This window comes from Camellia sinensis, chromosome 12, assembly GCF_055761805.1.
Source record: "Camellia sinensis isolate YWXY chromosome 12, ASM5576180v1, whole genome shotgun sequence".
NCBI lineage: Eukaryota > Viridiplantae > Streptophyta > Magnoliopsida > Ericales > Theaceae > Camellia > Camellia sinensis.
Window position 1 is genome coordinate 134487620 of NC_138972.1, and position 18872 is coordinate 134506491.

At 29.5% G+C, this 18872-nt stretch overlaps 1 protein-coding gene and 1 non-coding gene across 5 annotated transcripts; both read right to left on the reverse strand.

The window, feature by feature from the left end:
* Positions 1 to 250: 250 nt before the first annotated feature.
* On the reverse strand, positions 251 to 7210 carry LOC114269385 (serine carboxypeptidase-like 18). Of its 2 annotated transcripts, XM_082899951.1 has the most exons (14): positions 6947 to 7207; positions 5234 to 5370; positions 4479 to 4555; positions 4216 to 4338; positions 3125 to 3227; positions 2994 to 3031; positions 2693 to 2794; positions 2328 to 2414; positions 2084 to 2236; positions 1922 to 1993; positions 1640 to 1758; positions 1389 to 1502; positions 954 to 1008; positions 251 to 441 (listed from the first exon to the last, which is right to left on the reverse strand). In XM_082899951.1, the coding sequence occupies exons 1-14, from the start codon at positions 7135 to 7137 to the stop codon at positions 358 to 360; spliced, it is 1455 nt and encodes a 484-aa protein (XP_082756077.1). In that variant the 5' UTR covers positions 7138 to 7207; the 3' UTR covers positions 251 to 357. The 2 variants fall into 2 exon arrangements, with proteins under 2 accessions (XP_082756077.1, XP_082756078.1); XM_082899952.1 differs by lacking the exon at positions 2693 to 2794 and having other exon boundaries at positions 6947 to 7210.
* A 6815-nt stretch (positions 7211 to 14025) lies between these two features.
* LOC114294692 (uncharacterized) lies at positions 14026 to 17465 on the reverse strand. 3 transcript variants are annotated; one of them, XR_014347250.1, is made up of 4 exons: positions 17327 to 17465; positions 16637 to 16721; positions 14442 to 14518; positions 14026 to 14347 (listed from the first exon to the last, which is right to left on the reverse strand). It is a non-coding gene; the product is annotated as an uncharacterized LOC114294692 (transcript). The 3 variants fall into 3 exon arrangements; XR_014347249.1 differs by having other exon boundaries at positions 17323 to 17461; XR_014347248.1 differs by lacking the exon at positions 17327 to 17465 and having other exon boundaries at positions 16637 to 16776.
* Between the last annotated feature and the right edge of the window lie 1407 nt (positions 17466 to 18872).

Genomic DNA, 18872 nt, shown 5'->3' on the forward strand with positions numbered 1-18872 from the left:
ATGACTTTTTCAAAATTTACCCACAGCTGAAGTTTGTGCTAAATTTGGCATAAGGTGCAATAAAGTAAAATTTTAACAGAATTTATACCCCCAAAATAAACTAATAGTTGAGCTTCACTGATATAATTTTCTAGGTAATTTGTTAAATATTTTTTTTCTAATAACATTATTGTTTTAACAATAATGAGCCCCATTGAAAAAGCTAGTGCACAAATGCTACAAGTTAATTATGATAATGAGCCATTGGAAGGAAGAAAATTTGAATACAATTTAGAATCACAAAAGTCCACTAAGAGGATAGTATTGTAATAAGTTCTGGGACATCTCACAAAAACATTAATCGGCTTAAAGAAACAACTAGAGAGGATTGTAATGGATCCACCTTTGGTACATCTCATAACATTCTCTACGCTTGTACTCTTGAGGTGTGTGCCCTGCTCCCTACAATAATTTTCAAAATTTAATTTTAAAATTTTTAATTTTTTACATAACACACTTTTTATGTAACATACAAAAATTAATTTCATATTTTTGAAAATTGTTTGTGCACAGAATTAAAAAATGATGGCTGTTTTACAACTTTTATTTTTTAACTTTTATGTAAACATGAAAAATAAAAAAACACAACCAAACATACCTAAGGATCTGCTTGGTTGTATTTTTGTATTCTGTTTTTTGTCTTTATTTTTGGAAAACACATATAAACTTATTCGGCGAACTTTCTTCAATTTTTAAGAAAATATTAAAGAATTGTTTTTGATTTTTTTTTTAAAAATTGTTTTCATGTAGAAATGAAAAATGATGAGTGTTTCAAACTTTTTATTATTTTGTTTCTTAAAACACAAAAAATAAAAATGAAGAAAATGAAAATATAACCAAACATACACTTTCCTTCAATTTTTCCTTGAGTGCTTCATAAAGTCAAAAAAGAAAAAATTGAATTTGTGACTTACCAGTACAGTTGCATACGTCAAACGATACCCAGTTTTTGAATACTTGATTGTGTAGCTACATAAAATTGAAAACAAGAAATTTCATTAGACAGATGGCTTTGATTGATCTCTTTGTCAAAAGTTGGTTTTTTTAGTTTTTTAATTTTTTTAAGCATATAAAGAGGTAAAACTTTTTTACATAGTGAAATGATAAATGTCTGCCTCTTGATATTTGCAAATTATTTTCTATTAATTGACTTAAAAAGAAGAAGAGGAGATAGTGGAATAACAAAAATAATAATAATAAAACTGATTTCTCTTTAAATTTGGTAAAAATACAATAAATCCCATCATTTTAACATAATTAAACATACCTCCCTTAGACTAACCCATGATTAAAAATTTAATTTAATTTAATTTTAAATTGAAATTGAAAAAATGTTTTTATATACTCACCCTCCAACTTCGCCGTCAACTAGCCATGGCCGCCAGTCACTAACAGTAGTTAAATTTAACAATTTTATCCAATCTTGAGTTCCGGTATTTGGTATAGTTAAATCATGATCACCACTGCAAAAAAACAAGTATTAAAGTTCAATAAAGTGTGTCACACTACTATTATAAGCTCAACTCTAAGAAGTAAATTAATGTGAAGAAGAAAATTATTAGTTAAGCATAGATGTAAATTAAAGGTTCAAAATAACAACTTGTATACAAGAACTTGGAGACCATATGAACTGAGATTCTTATGAACATCAAGTACAGTTTCCACATTCAGTGTGTAATCCAAGTTCTTGTTGCATCTCTTCCAATCTTTAACTGTTCCCTGATAATTAAATTAACCACCATCTCTGAATTAATAAAGTTAATGAAATGTAATAATGTATGAATTTTACAATAAATAAAGCAAAAATTTAATCATGTATATATTTAATCAGTCAAGTTAATGTAAATAACCCTAGATATTAAATTCTTTGAAGATCACATACCTCTGTAACATACAAGGCTTGTTGGACACTCTCATCATTTGCCCAAATATAGGAGAGTGCAAAATTGAAATTCTGCATATGTAGATGAATTCATATTATTATTCGGCACATTTCTAAGCCCACGAATGGCCTCAAAGAGGGAGAGAGGAAAGAGAAAATTACGCGACACCACATTTCTGGAATTTTGGGAGGTGAGAGAATGAAATTTCCCGATTGCTGCTCTAGTGATCGTCTATCGGTTTCTCCATTTTGATCTGGGGATGCCCAAGTACACTTTGGTTCCAATATATCATTTTTGTTTATATCATGAATCAACTACAAATCAAAAATAAAAATTCTCATCCTTAGTAGGTCTAGAATTTCAAATAATTTTCGTCCTTAAATTGAAATCACCAATGGCTCTCACGTTTGCAATCTTTTGAAGGCTTTCAAAGCACTCTGCTTGGTTTGGATCCACATCATAATAATTAGCATTACAAGTTATTTTGGTCTCCTGTAAAACATTTTTTTAAAACAAGAAAACAAATCAAACCTTGCAATGCTACTGTATGAAAGACCATAATTTTCAATCATACAACATTAGGAATGAAAAAGTTACATACCCAGAAAAAGTATTTAGAAAAGTATCTCGGAAATGAAATGTGTAGTGTAAATTTAAATTTAGTGTGATGTGGGTCACACCCAAAATATCTAATCCACAAATTTCATTTTCTAGATAGTTTTCAAAATTCTTTTTTTTTAGTGTGTAATATTGTTAGCACAAACAATCACCTCATAAAGTTCATCGGATATAAGTCCCATCCGGTGAGAGTATGATATTTTTGAATTTTCATTTATAATTGCATCTGTTCGCGGGCACCCAAGAATATAGCCCTAAAAAACCATTTCAAATTAGAATATTATATTAATACGACAATTATTGTGAAGCAGACGTCAAGTATAAATCCCATTGAAACAAAAATTAAAACATTGCATTGAATAGTGATGTACATAACAAATCTATAATGCACAAATTTATTCGACTAAACCGAGCTTATTAAAGTCACTTGAGTTCTAATATTAGGTTACTTACTTTGAGATTCAAGCGTGGCCTCTCCCCAACAGCATTTCCTATATCAAAAATATATGATTAATCAAAACATGAGCTAATGAGAGTTGAATTAGTTACTAATTGTCATTAGCATTAATAATTAATTTAGTTACCCTCTAATATATGTTGAACTACTATTGGAGCAGTTATGCCTGAATAAGAATCAGCCCCAATGAACAACTGATTTTTGAGGTATTTTGGGTGATCAATTAGCCACTGCATTGCAATTCCAAATAAATAGTAAGCACAAGCAGTTAAAAAAAATAAAGGGTAAATTTTTACTATTTAATTTGATGTTTAGAGTTAATACTGTTCAAATTGAAAAAATAATGATTAAAATAAAATTAGAATTAAATTATAAAAGAGAAAAGTATAATTTACCTAAAAACAAATATAACATAGTTGTGTTAATCCAAAGAATGGTTTATAAGGTTTGCTCATTATTTTTTTGGGGGATGCACCAATAAATCCCAAATTAATAACTTATGCACTGTTTAGTCCTAAAAGTTTTCTTATAGACTGAAAGGTCCCATTACAATGTTAATAACATCAGATACAATGTTAATAACATCAGAGTCATGTTACAAACATTGGATTTCAAACATCTAATGTTCATCAAATTTCAATAATGTTTGAAAATATAGGATGAAAAACATTTAATGTTCATCAGATTTTAATAAATTTTGAAATTATAGAATGAAACATCAGATCATTTACATCATTCACATCATGTTGATGTAAAAATGGGACTAAATGGAGCATAAGAAAACTTTTAGGACTAAATGGTTCAACGTTTCAAAAACTAGGACTTATGGGTAAATTTTCCTATTTTTTTTCCCTTTGCTTTGAAATTCAAGAAAAATTCCAGCTGTAAAAATAAAAAATAATTATCCCTAGAACAAAACAAGGATGAGCTTGACTTTTGTGGATTAGACTTAAGGATGAGCTTAGACTCAAGTTTAAAAACTCTTTAGAATCGGTGAGTCATGTAAATAAGTTAAATTTAAACGTATTTCAAAACTGGTTAATTTTTTAAGCTTGGTGATAAATTTATAAAAAAAATCAAATTACTCGAGTTAGATCGATTAAAACTCATTTAATATCAACTCAAAAAATAAAAGAAATTAAATTTAAACACTTCAAGCTTGCTTAGTTTTTAAGCTAAATTTCAATAATTTACTAGTCAACTCGACTGTTGGTCTACCTTAACAAGGAAGGCATATGTCTGTGCAGCTGATTTCTTGTCGGAGGTAGAATATGCACTCAAATTTGTAGCGTAAGAGAAACCTGTGCCCACTGGCGCATCAAGAAATAGTATGCTTGAAGTCTGAAAAATTAATCATTTTTAACCATTGAATAAAAATAACAAAAAACAAAAAACTAGTAAGCAAACATTTGTGTAAACCTAATTATTAAAAAAATATTTTGCAAAAGGAGAGTGAGAAACATTGTATTGAATGAAAGCACCTGAGTCCATGAGTATGGGTAATATTCCAATGTGGGCGTACCTCCCTCATACTCTGTTATGTTGAAAGCTAGTGGACCTACACATTGTCAAACAAAAATTGCAGTTGAGGCCATTCTATGACTTTTTAGGATATACTATGTTAAGTGAAGTGTCACTTTCATCTCCAATTTAAATAATTTGATTCATTCATTTCAATTTTGTTATAATGTGATCTCTTCTTACATACTGTTAGGATTTGGAACTCCCCTCCCCCCAGCCGCCCACCCAAAAAAAAAAATCACGTGCAAAACTAGAGGGATTAAAATAGAATTCAAAATAAATTAAAAAAACGACTAATAGAAATGGCAAAATTAAAATGAGACAATACTAAATGATTAAGAAAAAAAAAAAAATACTTAAAATTTTAAATTTCAGTCTTTGGATATTAAAAACTCAAACAAATATTTCAAAACTAAAAATAACTAAAACAATTCTTAGACAAAGTAATTGCAAAAATGAACTTTTCAACAAAATAATTAAGAATATACATAAAATTACAAGGAAAAAATTATTGGGTTTCTCAGAATTTTTTTTTGTTTGTTTTAGAAAACACAAAAAATAAAGCTAAAAAAACAAAAAAATGAAAACGAAGCTACAGGGAATGCAATCAACCTCCCTCATGAACACACACATTTCAGCGTAGAAGATTAAGAGAGAGAGAGAAGGAAAACCAAAAAAAAAAAAGAAGAAGAAGAAGAAGAAGAACAGGGAGTACCAATTTCATAAATAAGTCCATTGAAAGCAGAGCAACCAGGGCCTCCACTGTACCATAGCAAAAGAGGGTCTTCTTTTGGATTCCCTTCCGACTCTATGAAATAGTAAAACAGTTGTGATTCTTCAACTGTAATGTACCTGAAAATCCCCAAATCACCCTTCATTGTAAATCATTTCAAGCTCAATAACTAAGTTAAAAATTAACAATAGAAATTAGAAGCTAAAATTATTTCTCTCAATTTAATTTTATTTTAATATATATATAAACTTTTTTAAGTTACTTCAAAACTAAAAATGTGAAAATTGTGCTTTTTATTACCTTTTAACTTTCACCTTGCTTCATTACCTTTTAATTGCAAGGATTAAGTCTATAGAGTTCAACCCAAATTTTAATGTAATTCTTCCGCCTTTCCACCATTTAAAAATTGAGTGAAAGTTGAAGTTGATAAGTGTAATTTTTCCATATTTTTTTTTTAACACCCTTAAAATGTGTTGGCATAGCTATCTCGTGCAGTGGCGGAGCCACAGTGGAGCCAGGGGGTCACGTGCCTGCTCCCCTGGGTTTTGAATTTTTTTTTTTTTTTTTTGGTTGCAAATATAAAGAAAATATTTTAAATAAATAAAAAATAAAAAATATTATTTAGAGTGAAATATCAATGACATTTTTTAAACTATGAGAATAATAATAGTTGTTTTTTTTATTGAAAATAAAGATATTACGATAAGTCATATTATTATCTATGAAAATTTCAATACAATGGTGATGTCTGTTATTATTGATATATAATTATAATTAATCTCAATAAAGATATAAAATTTATTGAATTATTAGTTACATTTGACATTTAAGATTCATTCTCTATGTGTTTCTTTACTATTGATTGGTGATATCATATGTCAATGATGACGTGATATTACTATTATTTTGACCCTTGGTTTGGTTTTTGAGTTGGGACTAAATAAGCACATGAAGACAAAAAAAAAAAAGCCACAAAATGACAAAATACTTAACTTTTGATGCAAAATTACCAAATTGACCCATATACAAACAAAAAGTCAAAAAAACATCATTTCAAGTGGAGGGCAATTTTGTCATTTCAATGCAAAAAAGTCAAAAAAATCAAACAAGAAAACCAAACAAACAAAAAAGTTTCAGGCTAAAAAAATCAAAAAGTCAAGTTTGCCAAACGACACCTAATTACTTTATCATTATATAACTTATTTTAAAACTTATATCCATGACTTTTTATTATTATTATTTATTGTTCATGATATATACTAGTTACAAATAATATATATATATATATATATATTATCTTTCTTGAAGTCAATCGTAAAAATTTATGTGAAATATTTTTGTAAAATTTTTTAATATTATAATTAATAAATGCCCACTCTGATTTAATTTTTTAACTTCGTCACTAATCTCGTGGCCACTTTCGCTTCATTTTTTTAACAGTGAGTGACAAAAGAGCTACACTAGAACAACAGTCAAATCCTATTGACTTAGTTACAATTAGAAGATTAGAGGCCAAAGCAAAATTTGAACGAAAATTATTAGAAGGTGAAAAGTATAATTTACCCAAAAAAAACATATATAAATAGCTCCAATAAACTGCACCAAACTAGTTTTAAGAACTAATTAATCCTATATTTATATGAAAGGATTTCCCAAGGGAGAGAGAGAGAGAGAGAGAGAGAGAGGGGCACATACCCAGTTTCAAGAGTGAAAGGAAGTTCACCATCAAAGCCTGGTAAGGTCTTGACAATTTGGCCAGGAGACACTACATGTGGAAAGAAAAAGAGCACTAGGAGGAAGATGAGCAACTGCAAACTCACCCAATTATTTTTCTCTGTAAACTTGATAACATACTTCATTGTTTGGTTATATTGCTTCTCTGCCATTATTTCCAAACAGAAATTTGCTTTGTTGGGACATATATACCATCGCAATGCAATGGTGAGTGTACTAGGGGTAGTGCTATCAACATCTTACTCAAAAGTACTATCTTTTGTTTTTCTTGTGATTTTATTATTCAAATGGCAAGAAAAGTTGGTACAACAAACAATGACAATGGAAATACAGTTGCATACCAAAATCTAGATTGGGTCTTGTCATGACATCATTCAAAAAAACTTAATTCGTTTGGTTTTAATTTTCAAAAAACAGTTTTTAAAAAATTTTACTTTTTTATTTTCTGTATTTTAATATTTTTAATGAATTTTTTTAATATTTTAAGCATTATTTTTAATTTTTAAACACACATAACATAAATACACTTAAAAAAGTATAATATTTGTAAATTTTTTTTTTAAAAAATACACTAAATACCAAAAAATACAAAAAAAAAAAAAAAACGAAAATCATTACATTTTTTGTATTTTTGTGTATTTATTAATTTTTTAAAATATTTTTTCACAAATATTTTACTATTTAGATACATCTAAGTAAGATGCATTTAAAAAAGTAAAAAAATTACTTAAAATTTAAAAAATATTCACTAAAAAAAATACAAAAAATAAAAAATTCAATTTTTAGAAAACTGAACTCAAAAAATTGAAACCAAACACACTGAATAATATGAAGATTGGGTCAAGTGGTGATATATACGCCAATACTATCATAGGAAAATCTCAAATAAGCGGGGTAGAAGAAAAAAAATAGTTACACAAAAAAAGAAAAAAAAACTGCAATCTTAAGGGGAAAATAGCCTGAAAGGTTCAAGGATATTATTATACTTAAAATAAATATGAACCACACTTTATTTTTTCTGTGCACTTTTCTTGAAGCATTTTATTTTTGACACTACTTAAACCTAAGTTACATTACAAAATTATTAGAACATTTCCATCAAACTAGTTATTTTTATTTTTTTTAGCTAAAATGGTGAGTAAATCACCAAATTTCAGCTCCATTAAATTAGATATTAAGTTACTTGCTTAAGTTTTAGTGGTTTTGGCTTAACAAATGTAGTTAATAGTTTTAATTAGTTAAACATTAAAAATATGTTATTTTTCATATTTTGGAGTTACTTGCGTTGAGTTTATAAAAAAAATAATATAGAGAAAGAATAGAGAATTTGTTGCAGAATGTATTGAAAAAATATATAGTCAAAATTAATTTAAAATATAATAGAAGTTAAACCAGATTGATGGAACTGCTTCCTGTCATCAAATATTTGGATATCATGAGCTTGCTCTCACATGAGTTGTCCTTTTCAAAATTATATATGTTTGTCATCAGTGTTTTCAAATGGATTCATCATCGTTTATCCTAAGAATAGTGCAGCACTTGGATTGAAAACATTTTGACTGGTTAGTAGTGTCCTTTTACTTTTATTTCGCTGTCGTTCTTTTTCATATGTTTATTGTTAATTGGTAGGTTAAAAACTAGATTAATCCAATAATTTTAACTATATGACTCATTCTATCATCTTTCTCATCTCTTTTGATACCAATAATGCTAAAGAGTGTCATCGAAGTATTGTTTAATATTAACATTAAAGTAAAAAGTATATTAAAAATAGGTAAAAATGTTAAAAATTAATTGGTGTAGGGGAGAAAAAACCTGGTCATAAAATGAGTTCAAATCCACCATTCAGCCAAACATAGGAAAATTGTTCAAGTATTCAGCATGGAAATGGAGGAAGATAGGATCACCAAGCTACTTTGTGGTTGTGTAGTTGGTAATTGACATTCAAGGTTGCATACTATAAGGGTTCAACTTCCATTCAAACTGCACACCAAAGACGGGGAAAATGATTAAAAAAAGAAAAGGGCAAATTACATTTTGCACTCTTGCACTTTACATCAAATCTTACTTTGGTCCCTACACATCAAATTGTGACACTTAACCCCCTGTACTTTTGGTCAAGTGTCACTTTGGCCCTTCTGTTAGCCTCATTGTTAACAGAGGTTAGACACATGAAAAACATGTGAGTATAAATTACACTTTGCACCCCTGCACTTTACACAAAATCTCACTTTAGTCCCTACCTATCAAAATTGTGACACGTAGCTTCCTAAAGAATAACTTCTGTTGGCCTCACTATTAACAAAAGGGCTAATATGACACTTGATCAAAAGTGTAGGAGGTTAAGTGTCACAATTTGATGTGTAGGGACTAAAATGAGATTTTGTGTAAAGTGCAAGGGTGCAAAGTATAATTTATCCAAAAGAAAAAGTACAAGTACAAGTAATGACCCACCATTAATTTGGTAATTAACATTCACGGCACGTTTGTTTTTAAAGATAGGATAGAGAGAATTGTTAGTAAAGGAAATGTTATTGAGGGAATTAAGTAAATTTGTGTTTGTTTTGATAATAGTTGTTAGTGTGAGAATTGTTAATTTTTTTTTTGTATAAAATAATAAAAACAAATAGAAACCATTGGTATTGACTTACCAAAGAAAAAAGAAAAACAAACCTCACATTGTAAAAAAAAAATTGCACTTGGCCAAGGGATCGGATCGGCTGGATGTTTGCATAGACGACCAGTTATTCGTATGCTTCATAACAGATGTTTTCAAATAGGGATTTGAATCCAAAACACACCGGATGTTCAACTGCATAGGCTAGCTAATGGTCAATCACTCTCTCTCTCTCTCTCTCTCTCAAAAGATGAGAGACTTTGAAGATAATATTTTATTTTATTGAAAAAAGAAACTAATTTGAATGCAATTGTTGGTTGCATCCAATTTCCAAGCAACTCCTCAATCATTCAATAGATTGGAATATATAATTCATTTTCATTTCTCTTAGACTATGTTTAATTATTAGATTTGGATAGAGATTTATGGAGAAAAAATAAATTAGGGGAATAGGTAGAGAAATGTAAAAAAATATAATAATAAAAGAGAGCCGATATTCCCACTCCACTATGCATAATAAAAGATAAAGAAGTAAGCATATTTGAAGCAAAGTTGAGTGAGAATGACGACTCTCTAATAAAATTAGTTTATATTTCATTCATTAATTGAAGCCTCTTATTTTATGAAGTTCATTAGCAGAGCTAGCAAAATTTATTTTTTGACTCCTTTCTAGCAAATAAATTCCTTTTGTTTTATGTCTTCATTGTCTAATATTCTGTTCTACTTCTACCCATTTTAATTAAATGTTAAATGCATTCATTTTATTTTTGCTCAATGTTTTGAAAATTAGACCGGAAATAACCGACAGTGAATGAAAGCAACTTGTAAAGTTTGAACCCAAGACGTCAAGAATGAGATTGTTACGTTCCACTTAACCAAGATGTATCTTGTTAAGTAATGGTATAAATATTTTATTCATTGTATTTCATTCATTTTCTTTCATCTATTACTATAATTAACATTTTTACAAACAAGATCAATATAAAAATAAATATTTAAACTCATATATTTGGTATATAAATATATATTTTACATTTAATAATTATATTTATTTAAATATAATTTTTAATATATTTGTTAAATAATTATAACGTGACGATTTGATCCCGTTCAACCCAACGGTTGAACTAGTAATCTATCCATTCAATTCTTTTTCCGGTTCGCTTACTGATCCAATTTTTAAAATATTACTCTTAAGTACATGTAATTCTTTTATCTCACATAACCAATTAATTACCAGACCAAAATCTTAAGATAGCTTCAAAAAAAAGAGAGTAAGAAATGAAACATTTAACTACTAGTCAGTCACCAAAATTTTAAGCCTGTACATTATTTAGAGTCATCACAAGTGAACTGGCATTATATATATAATTATTTTTTTGCTCATGTTTTCTTTCTTTTGTTATAACAACTCTAGTGATATGCTGAAGCAGCTTCCTTTGGGAGTTCACTAAAATGTTGGTTTAATGATTAAAAGTAAGTTAATTCATTGGACATATTCAAAAATAAAAATAAAAATTGACTTTTCAATTAATTTTTTTAAGTGGCTAAAATTGACTCTTTTTTTTTTTTGGGGGGGGGGGGGGGGGGTTGGGCAGAAAATAAATTTGCCAAATAACCTAAATCTTTTTTTAGCATAATGATTTTTATTTTTTTTTGGACCAATAAACAAGTTTACTAGCCGGCACCAAATGAACTAAACTCAAAATTTAGCAAAGCTTTTCAAAAAGTTGTCGAAATGGTTTGTGATTTTTTCAGTTCAAATTTAAACTAACTTTGGTGGTTGTAATAAATTGAAAAGGATATAAATAAATCTGATAAAACTTAAGGGTGGCAGTATAATTTATCCAAAATAAAAATGTTAGGCAATGTGCTAGATTCACTCTTATAAGCTACTTACTCATACCCTCTACTTTAAAAATGGGGAAATCATTGTTGGAAGTCTTCAAACATTTTCCAATCACACCATTTGGGAAAAATTACTCATAAATCTCATTTGAAAAAAAATTATTCCATTTAGTTTTAGAAATTTTCTTTCAAATCAATTAGTCTTTTTTTTTTAGATATGTTGTATTTCCTTGATTTGGGGGTTTGGGAGTTTACTTGTTTGCTCTTGTGTGTAATTTTGTTTGTATTTTTTCTTGATGTTGGGTATGTGTGGACAATGTAGGTTTTTACATATCTATTTTTTTGTAGGGATTTAGAGGAGTGATTTGTGGGTGGATGGCATTACTCCTTTGTGATGTTACAAGACATTATATTTTCAAATACTAAACAAACATAGTGATTTAACATTTACATAACAATTTGACTTATACCACCACCACAAGCCCACTACAAACAATCACACCTATCCTACCCTATTATAATATTGACATTAGTTAACATTCAAATAACCGAAATCACTAACACACTACCATATCCCCAATAATAATATCCATAACAATGTTAAAAAACAGAGACCATTTAACATGTACATTACACATGTTAATACAAACATCACAACGACAAAATGCGGCCAACAGAAACCACAAAGTTACACAACACAATCATTGTTTGGCAACATAAAGTTACACCAACTTGCCAAATGATATCTACACATACAAAACCCACAAACAAAACAACGGCCACACCACCAAAATCCCAATGTACTCCAAACCCACATTACCATTCACATACAACAACAATACAATGTGAACCTATAACATTACCAACATGAATGAGGAATTGCGTGCAGTGATTTGGGGGGTTGTTGATGTTACCTAGTTGATGTGGGTGTATTGATGTTGGATTGTGGGGTTTGCTGAAGGAGGTGTAGGTGATTTTTTTTTTTTTTTTTTTTTTTTTTTTTGTGTTGCTTTGGTGCCTGTGTAGCTGATGAATTGTGCAGCAATTTACAAGTTAGTTTTATATTTTGTTTGTGATTGGTTCAATGTGTTAGGTTGTGGTTTCATTGTTGGTGGGTGTGTTGGGAAGTATGGAGTTTAATGTGTTAATGTTACGATGCCATTATGGGGGTGTTGTTTGACAGTCGTCACGAGTTATGTTGTTTAATTTTCGGTCAATGCGGTGTTAGTAATGCCATTCCTCAACAAGTTCAAGGTTGATTGTGACGAAAATTTGCAAAACATGTTGTGCCTTGCAAAGTCATTCGGGCTTGATCATATTGTCCCGGGTTTCAATCGTCACCCGTTCTTTAATCAAACCGTACCAAAACAACACTTCACAAAAAAACCACCATCATGCATACAAAATTTTACAAACAAAAAACTAAAAAGACCATTACAGGCTATCACGCTACTCACCTCTTGCAATCAATCGTGCACTATTACATAATGAAAACACAAATTCCAACATATATCTAAATGTCATTCGCCTAATTGACGTACCACTACATCGAACATTTTACCAACATGAATGTGGTTGCAGGTTGCGTTGTTTAATTTTCGGTCGACGGTGTGTTATTTTATTCCAGTATATATCTAAATGTCATTCGCCCAATCAACATACCACTACATCAATCATTTTACCAACATGGATGTGGTCGCCATCACACAGTACCTATCAGGGACGTAATTTATTTTACAAAGACACACATCCATAAACGAACCCAACCCAAAGGAGATCCAACCATTTAACAACATAAGGACAAATTAATATACATATTGACAAACCACATGTTTAGGTTAACTTTTTGACTTTTTATAGAAAAATGTGTATTAAAAAATTGTATAAATTAGTGTGTAGGAAAAAATTAGGATTGGGAGTTGTGCAGCCGTAATTTTTGACTTTTGGTAAATAGTGATAACTTTTTAACTTTTTAAATAGCTTTTTGACTTTTTGACTTTTTGACAAGTTGCTAAACTTGGCCAAAGTAATAACACAAGTAATATACATATTGACAAACCACATGTTTTTCATGTTTCTTTATAATGTGATTAGCAAGTCATGCCCGTGAAAATCTCATCTCACGAAACAGACATGATTGGCCAGAAGGGTCCAAAAGCACCATCCCCAGGAGGGTTTAGAAAAATATCTCCATTTGACAATTAAATTCAATCACCAAATAGTCCACCATCCATAAAATGATTACCCGTTTCATCCTAGTCTAAGTTTCGTGTCAATTAAGTTACTTCCACAAAAACAAATTAATTATTTTTAATTAGCACGAAATTTCTTGAATTTTTGGTGCATCCAATCTTCAACTTGATTTCCAACAAACAATTCAATGTCATGCATTGAAATATATGTACCTGGACGGAACCAAGCATAGACTCTGCTTCGCTGAAAATCCTTGTTTACTAGAAAGAAGTCTTTGATGAACGCATGTGGAAAAACAATAAATAGGAAATTTTTTGGGCTTTTTTTTATGGCTACAATTTAACCAGTGTCAATTTCTTCTAGTGAAATTCATGGATTCCTATTTAGAAAACAAAAAAACCCATTCTTATTTAAATACTATATATATACACAAACATTGTATTTCTACAATAAAATTCCGGTTCCACCCCTGAATATGTATTACTAATCATATTCATTAGAGTCATTACTGATAGAACTATATAGATTTTGTTGATTTTTACAGTAATGGACTTGTATTTGATCCTCAAAGTCCCACTCACCTTTCTCATAAAAGTTAGAAGACGAGCTGTTTCTTCTGAGTCTGAACTAGCATAAGCAGAGGCATTTGTTACATAGGTGAAACCGGCGCCAACGGGTGCATCTATGAATATTATGTTTGCAGTCTGAAAAATAATATATATGTACATATATGTCATGATTAATGGACCAAAACATAGTTCAAAAACTGGAAACAAAACCAGTATTTCAAATGTGTACCTTAGTCCATGAGTGTGGGCAGTGTATCAGTTCTGGTATGCCATGGCCAGGGTAACTTAGATTGAATTCTAATGGACCTACAAAATAAACATGCATATGTCATGCTCTTTTTTTTTTCTTTTTTTTTTCTTTTTTTGCAAGAATCCCAAATATAAGTTCAACTATGCATAAAAATAAATAAAAAAAAATTATAAAAAAAAAAAAGAAGAAGGTGAAATGAAATGGGTATCCACCAAAAGATTCTCTTATGCTGTGTTTGGTTGGGGGATTTGGGGGGATTTGGAAATGGAAAAGGAAAAAGGTGTCTGAAACTAGGTGAAATATAGGCATGTTTTATTCACATTTCACCTACTTTTTTCATTTCCCTTTCCAAATCCCTCCCCAAATTCCCCAACCAAACACAGCATTGGGGTGTGTTTGTTTGCACAGACTAGATAAGGAGAGATTATAATCCATCGTACTGTTAGTCCTGAAATACATTGTTCCCGGACAATTTGGTTGGATTGGATTTATATCCTATATTTGTTTAATCATGGGATTAAATGTTTGAATTAGACTATTTTTAGTGAATCCAATGTTTACTTGGACGGACTAGATAAGGATAAATATTCAAAAGACTATTTTACCCTAATAATTTATAATTTAATAACACTAAAAAATTTTAATTTATGAGGCCATAATTTTTAATTTATTATTTTCAATTAAATTAAATTTATAATTTATATTTTTTATTTAATATATAATTTTAAATTAACAACACTAAAAGAATAATTTTATTTAATATACAAATTTAATTTTTTAACAACACTAAAAAAATTTAATTTATAAGGCCATATTTTTAATTTATTATTTTTAATTAAATTTAATTTATAATTTATATTTTATATTTTTTATTTAATATATAATTTTAAATTAACAACACTAAAAGAATTATAAGGCCATAATTTTTAATTAAATTAATTTTTTATTTTTTATTTTTTATTTAATATATAATTTTAAATTAACAATACTAAAAAAATAATTTATAAATGTTTAAAAGACTATTTTACCATTTTTCAATTATTTATTAAGTAATAGCATGAAGATAAAATGGATATTTCACACATTAGTCCCATGGAATACCAATCCCATAGAAATAATCTCACCCATCCTCCTAGGATATAATAATCCCTCATATGAGGGACTAATAATCCGAAGGGACTATTAATCCGAAGCAAAAAAATTGAACCAAATAATAGACTATTAATCCGGATGGACTAATAGTCCAATCCCATAAAATAATCCCTCAAAGCAAATACACTCTTCATGTAATATTATGACCACAAAGTACATTCATGCAAAAAAATTAAATAGAAGAGAAAACCTTATTTTAAAAAGTATACTTAATGTCACATCGGATCACTTGTCTCCAATTTTTTCTATTCACCCCTCTTTTCCCATCACAAGATGCGCCGACAATTAAGGTCAAGTTTGACAACACCAAAATAATCCATCTTTTTATCTTTTTTTCATCATATCACCTCTCTACTTTTCTACACATCTTTTCGTAAAAAGACAAAAAGTACACGTACATGGTGTGGTGAGGTGAGGGTTCAGAACCGACAAATAGTCAAAAATAGGAATTAATCATCTCACAAAACGTAATGTAATGTTGGCATCATTTTTTTTTTTTTGTTACTGAAAAATCCTCCCTATCCTCCCGTAGGTCCAAAACAACACCCCTTGCAGAGATTATCAGGATGTCCTCTTAGCCGTTCTGAGCGAGGAGACTTTAAACTGGGAACTTGACCCGACCTCCCAAGACAAGTTTCGCTTAAGTCAAGACTTGCACAGTGGGAGAGCATTGAACCCACACCAAGTGCTGATTAGATAACTTGAGGTCTAACCTCCTAACCAATTGTGCTTCGTCTAGGAGATTGGTCTAGGGAGAAGAGAATTGAACCTGTGACCTGGGGCTTAAATCCCAAGCCTTAACCACAACGCCACCCATTCCTGACATCATTACTTTCATCTTAGATGGACTCACACCCCACGATAAGTGCAATGCTTCTAACAATCTGTTCTATGTACTTTTCTGAGAAAATTGTGCTTGTTCAACACCTATACATGCACCCTAAGAGTGCAGATTTCTCGCCTATTGAAAAAATAAATAAATAAATAAAAACAAAACAGAACATAAGGAGAGAGGGAGATACCAGATTGGTAGAAAAGGCCATTCAAACCGGAACAACCGGGTCCTCCATTCAGATACAGTATTAGCGGGTCAACTCCCAAGTGACCCTATGACGATTCAACAAAGTAGTAGAAAAACTCGATTTCATCAACACTTACATATCTAATTATTACAAAACAAAACCCCCCATTAACCCATTAGTGAACTAAAGTATTAGTCTCATTGAAAGTTTAAGTGAAAAGACTAAAATATCCTTATATATAAGTAATCTCATTGTGCAAATTACAAATATTTCTGTCATTTTATCGAAAGTGAAATTGAATTTAACCCCTTGTATGCAATTTACCCTAGCATTTGGAAATAAGCACATAACACTCTTACTGTTACCATTTTACACTTACTACTAATTTAAATAAAATGTTTGACGATACACTTTAGTCCGCAAACGACATAAGAGTTATGTGATTATTTTCAAATGATAAGGAGAAAATCACAAAAAAGTAAAGTGAAGTTTGCCAAAGTTTTTATATGGAAATTATAAGCCGTGACGAATGAGAGTAATTATGCAGTTTTTCAGGAACTATGTTGACTATGTTCATGTCTAATAACAGGAGTTGTGTTTATTGGTCACGCAGACAAACACGTAGCATTTTGGACCAATATGATAATTTCTACTCGATATTGACCTCAAACAGATAAGAAACACACTTGCCCTGTTTCTAGAGTGAAGGGTAAATCGCCGGAAAAGCCTGGTAGAGTCATCACAATCCAGCCGGAGAGTGCAGCTCCAGTGAAAGCCAGTAAAATCAACAAATGCAAACACAAGCATTTGCTTGAAAAAGAAGACATTATTGTTTTGCCCCTCAAAAAAAAGTTGCTACTTTGATGGCTATACAGTTCAAGTTATATGATATCTTCTCTTTACAAATGCATATACCTATTCAGTACTGAAATTGTCTTAACCACAATTCTAACATTGGGGTTGAAAAGGTGTTGTTAACTGCAAAAATGTACAGTTGGTTGGTGGGCGGTTTTGGAGAGTGAACCATACCAGAAAGTCATGTCACCAACCTAACATTTTATAATGTGTCAATTCTTGGAATATTTTGAATATATATTATATATGATACTAGGGCATTTTGGGAAGAAGCTAAAAAAGTTAAATTTTTTTGGCTTTTTAGCTTTTTTTAGTCAAAGAAATCAGTTTTTTTGCCAAAAAAGTCACCAAAAAATCAAAAAATTAAAAAGTCAAAAAGTCAACTTTTTACCAATTTTTCAAAACATCACACTGTATACACACGTGGCTTTTTGGATGAAGTCTCTTCAAATAAGATATTTTTGGGAAAACTACAAAAAATAAATAAATAAAATAAAATAATCAGCGTTTGACCTGATAATAATTCAAACCTTAGAATTTTAATTTTGTCAATTTAAGCCCTATACTTTTAAATTCATTTCAATCCTAACCATCCATCAAACTCTGTTACATTGACTAACCAAAAAAAAAAAAAAAATAATCATACATCAGATAAGCTCAAATCAAATACAAAATTCACAAAATACCAATTTCATCAGCATCAATGCAAAAATTTAGTCAAATTAAAATATTCAACTGTTCAAACGAGACCTTAGTATGTGTAAAAAAGTAAAGAGACGATGTGACAACCATCTACTTATTATTATTGTTAGGCATGGGTACATGACAAATTTTAGATTTTAATTTATTTTGGTTTTAAGAAAAATCAAATTTTAACACTGTAATTGATAAAATAAAAAATTGATAAAATAAAATTTAAATTTATATTGATAAAATAAAAAATTCATAATTTGTTTGACTGATGGCTAGGATTGAAACTATTTCAAAAATATATAATTTAAATTGATAAAATTAAAATTTGTGGTTTTGATTTGTTATTAGGGTTAAACTCTTGGAATTTTTTTTATAATTTTCTCAATTTTTTTTTATTACCATAATTGCAACTCTGTTTGGTTTTGTAAATTTTAAAAATAGTTCCTGAATTTTGAATTTGAATTTTTTTAAGTGAAATTTTAAAATAATTTGGGCAATTTGTATTTTCAAAAACATTCCCCCCCCCCCCACTACTTAGCCTTAAAAATAGAGGATAATTATCATCTAATTAATTGTATTAGGCTTAGAAAATATTGTGTGTACCACTACTTAGCTTGTTTTTATATATTTTTGTCAAAAAGAACAACATCAAAATTAGATAATTAAACCATACAATAAAGACAAGAAA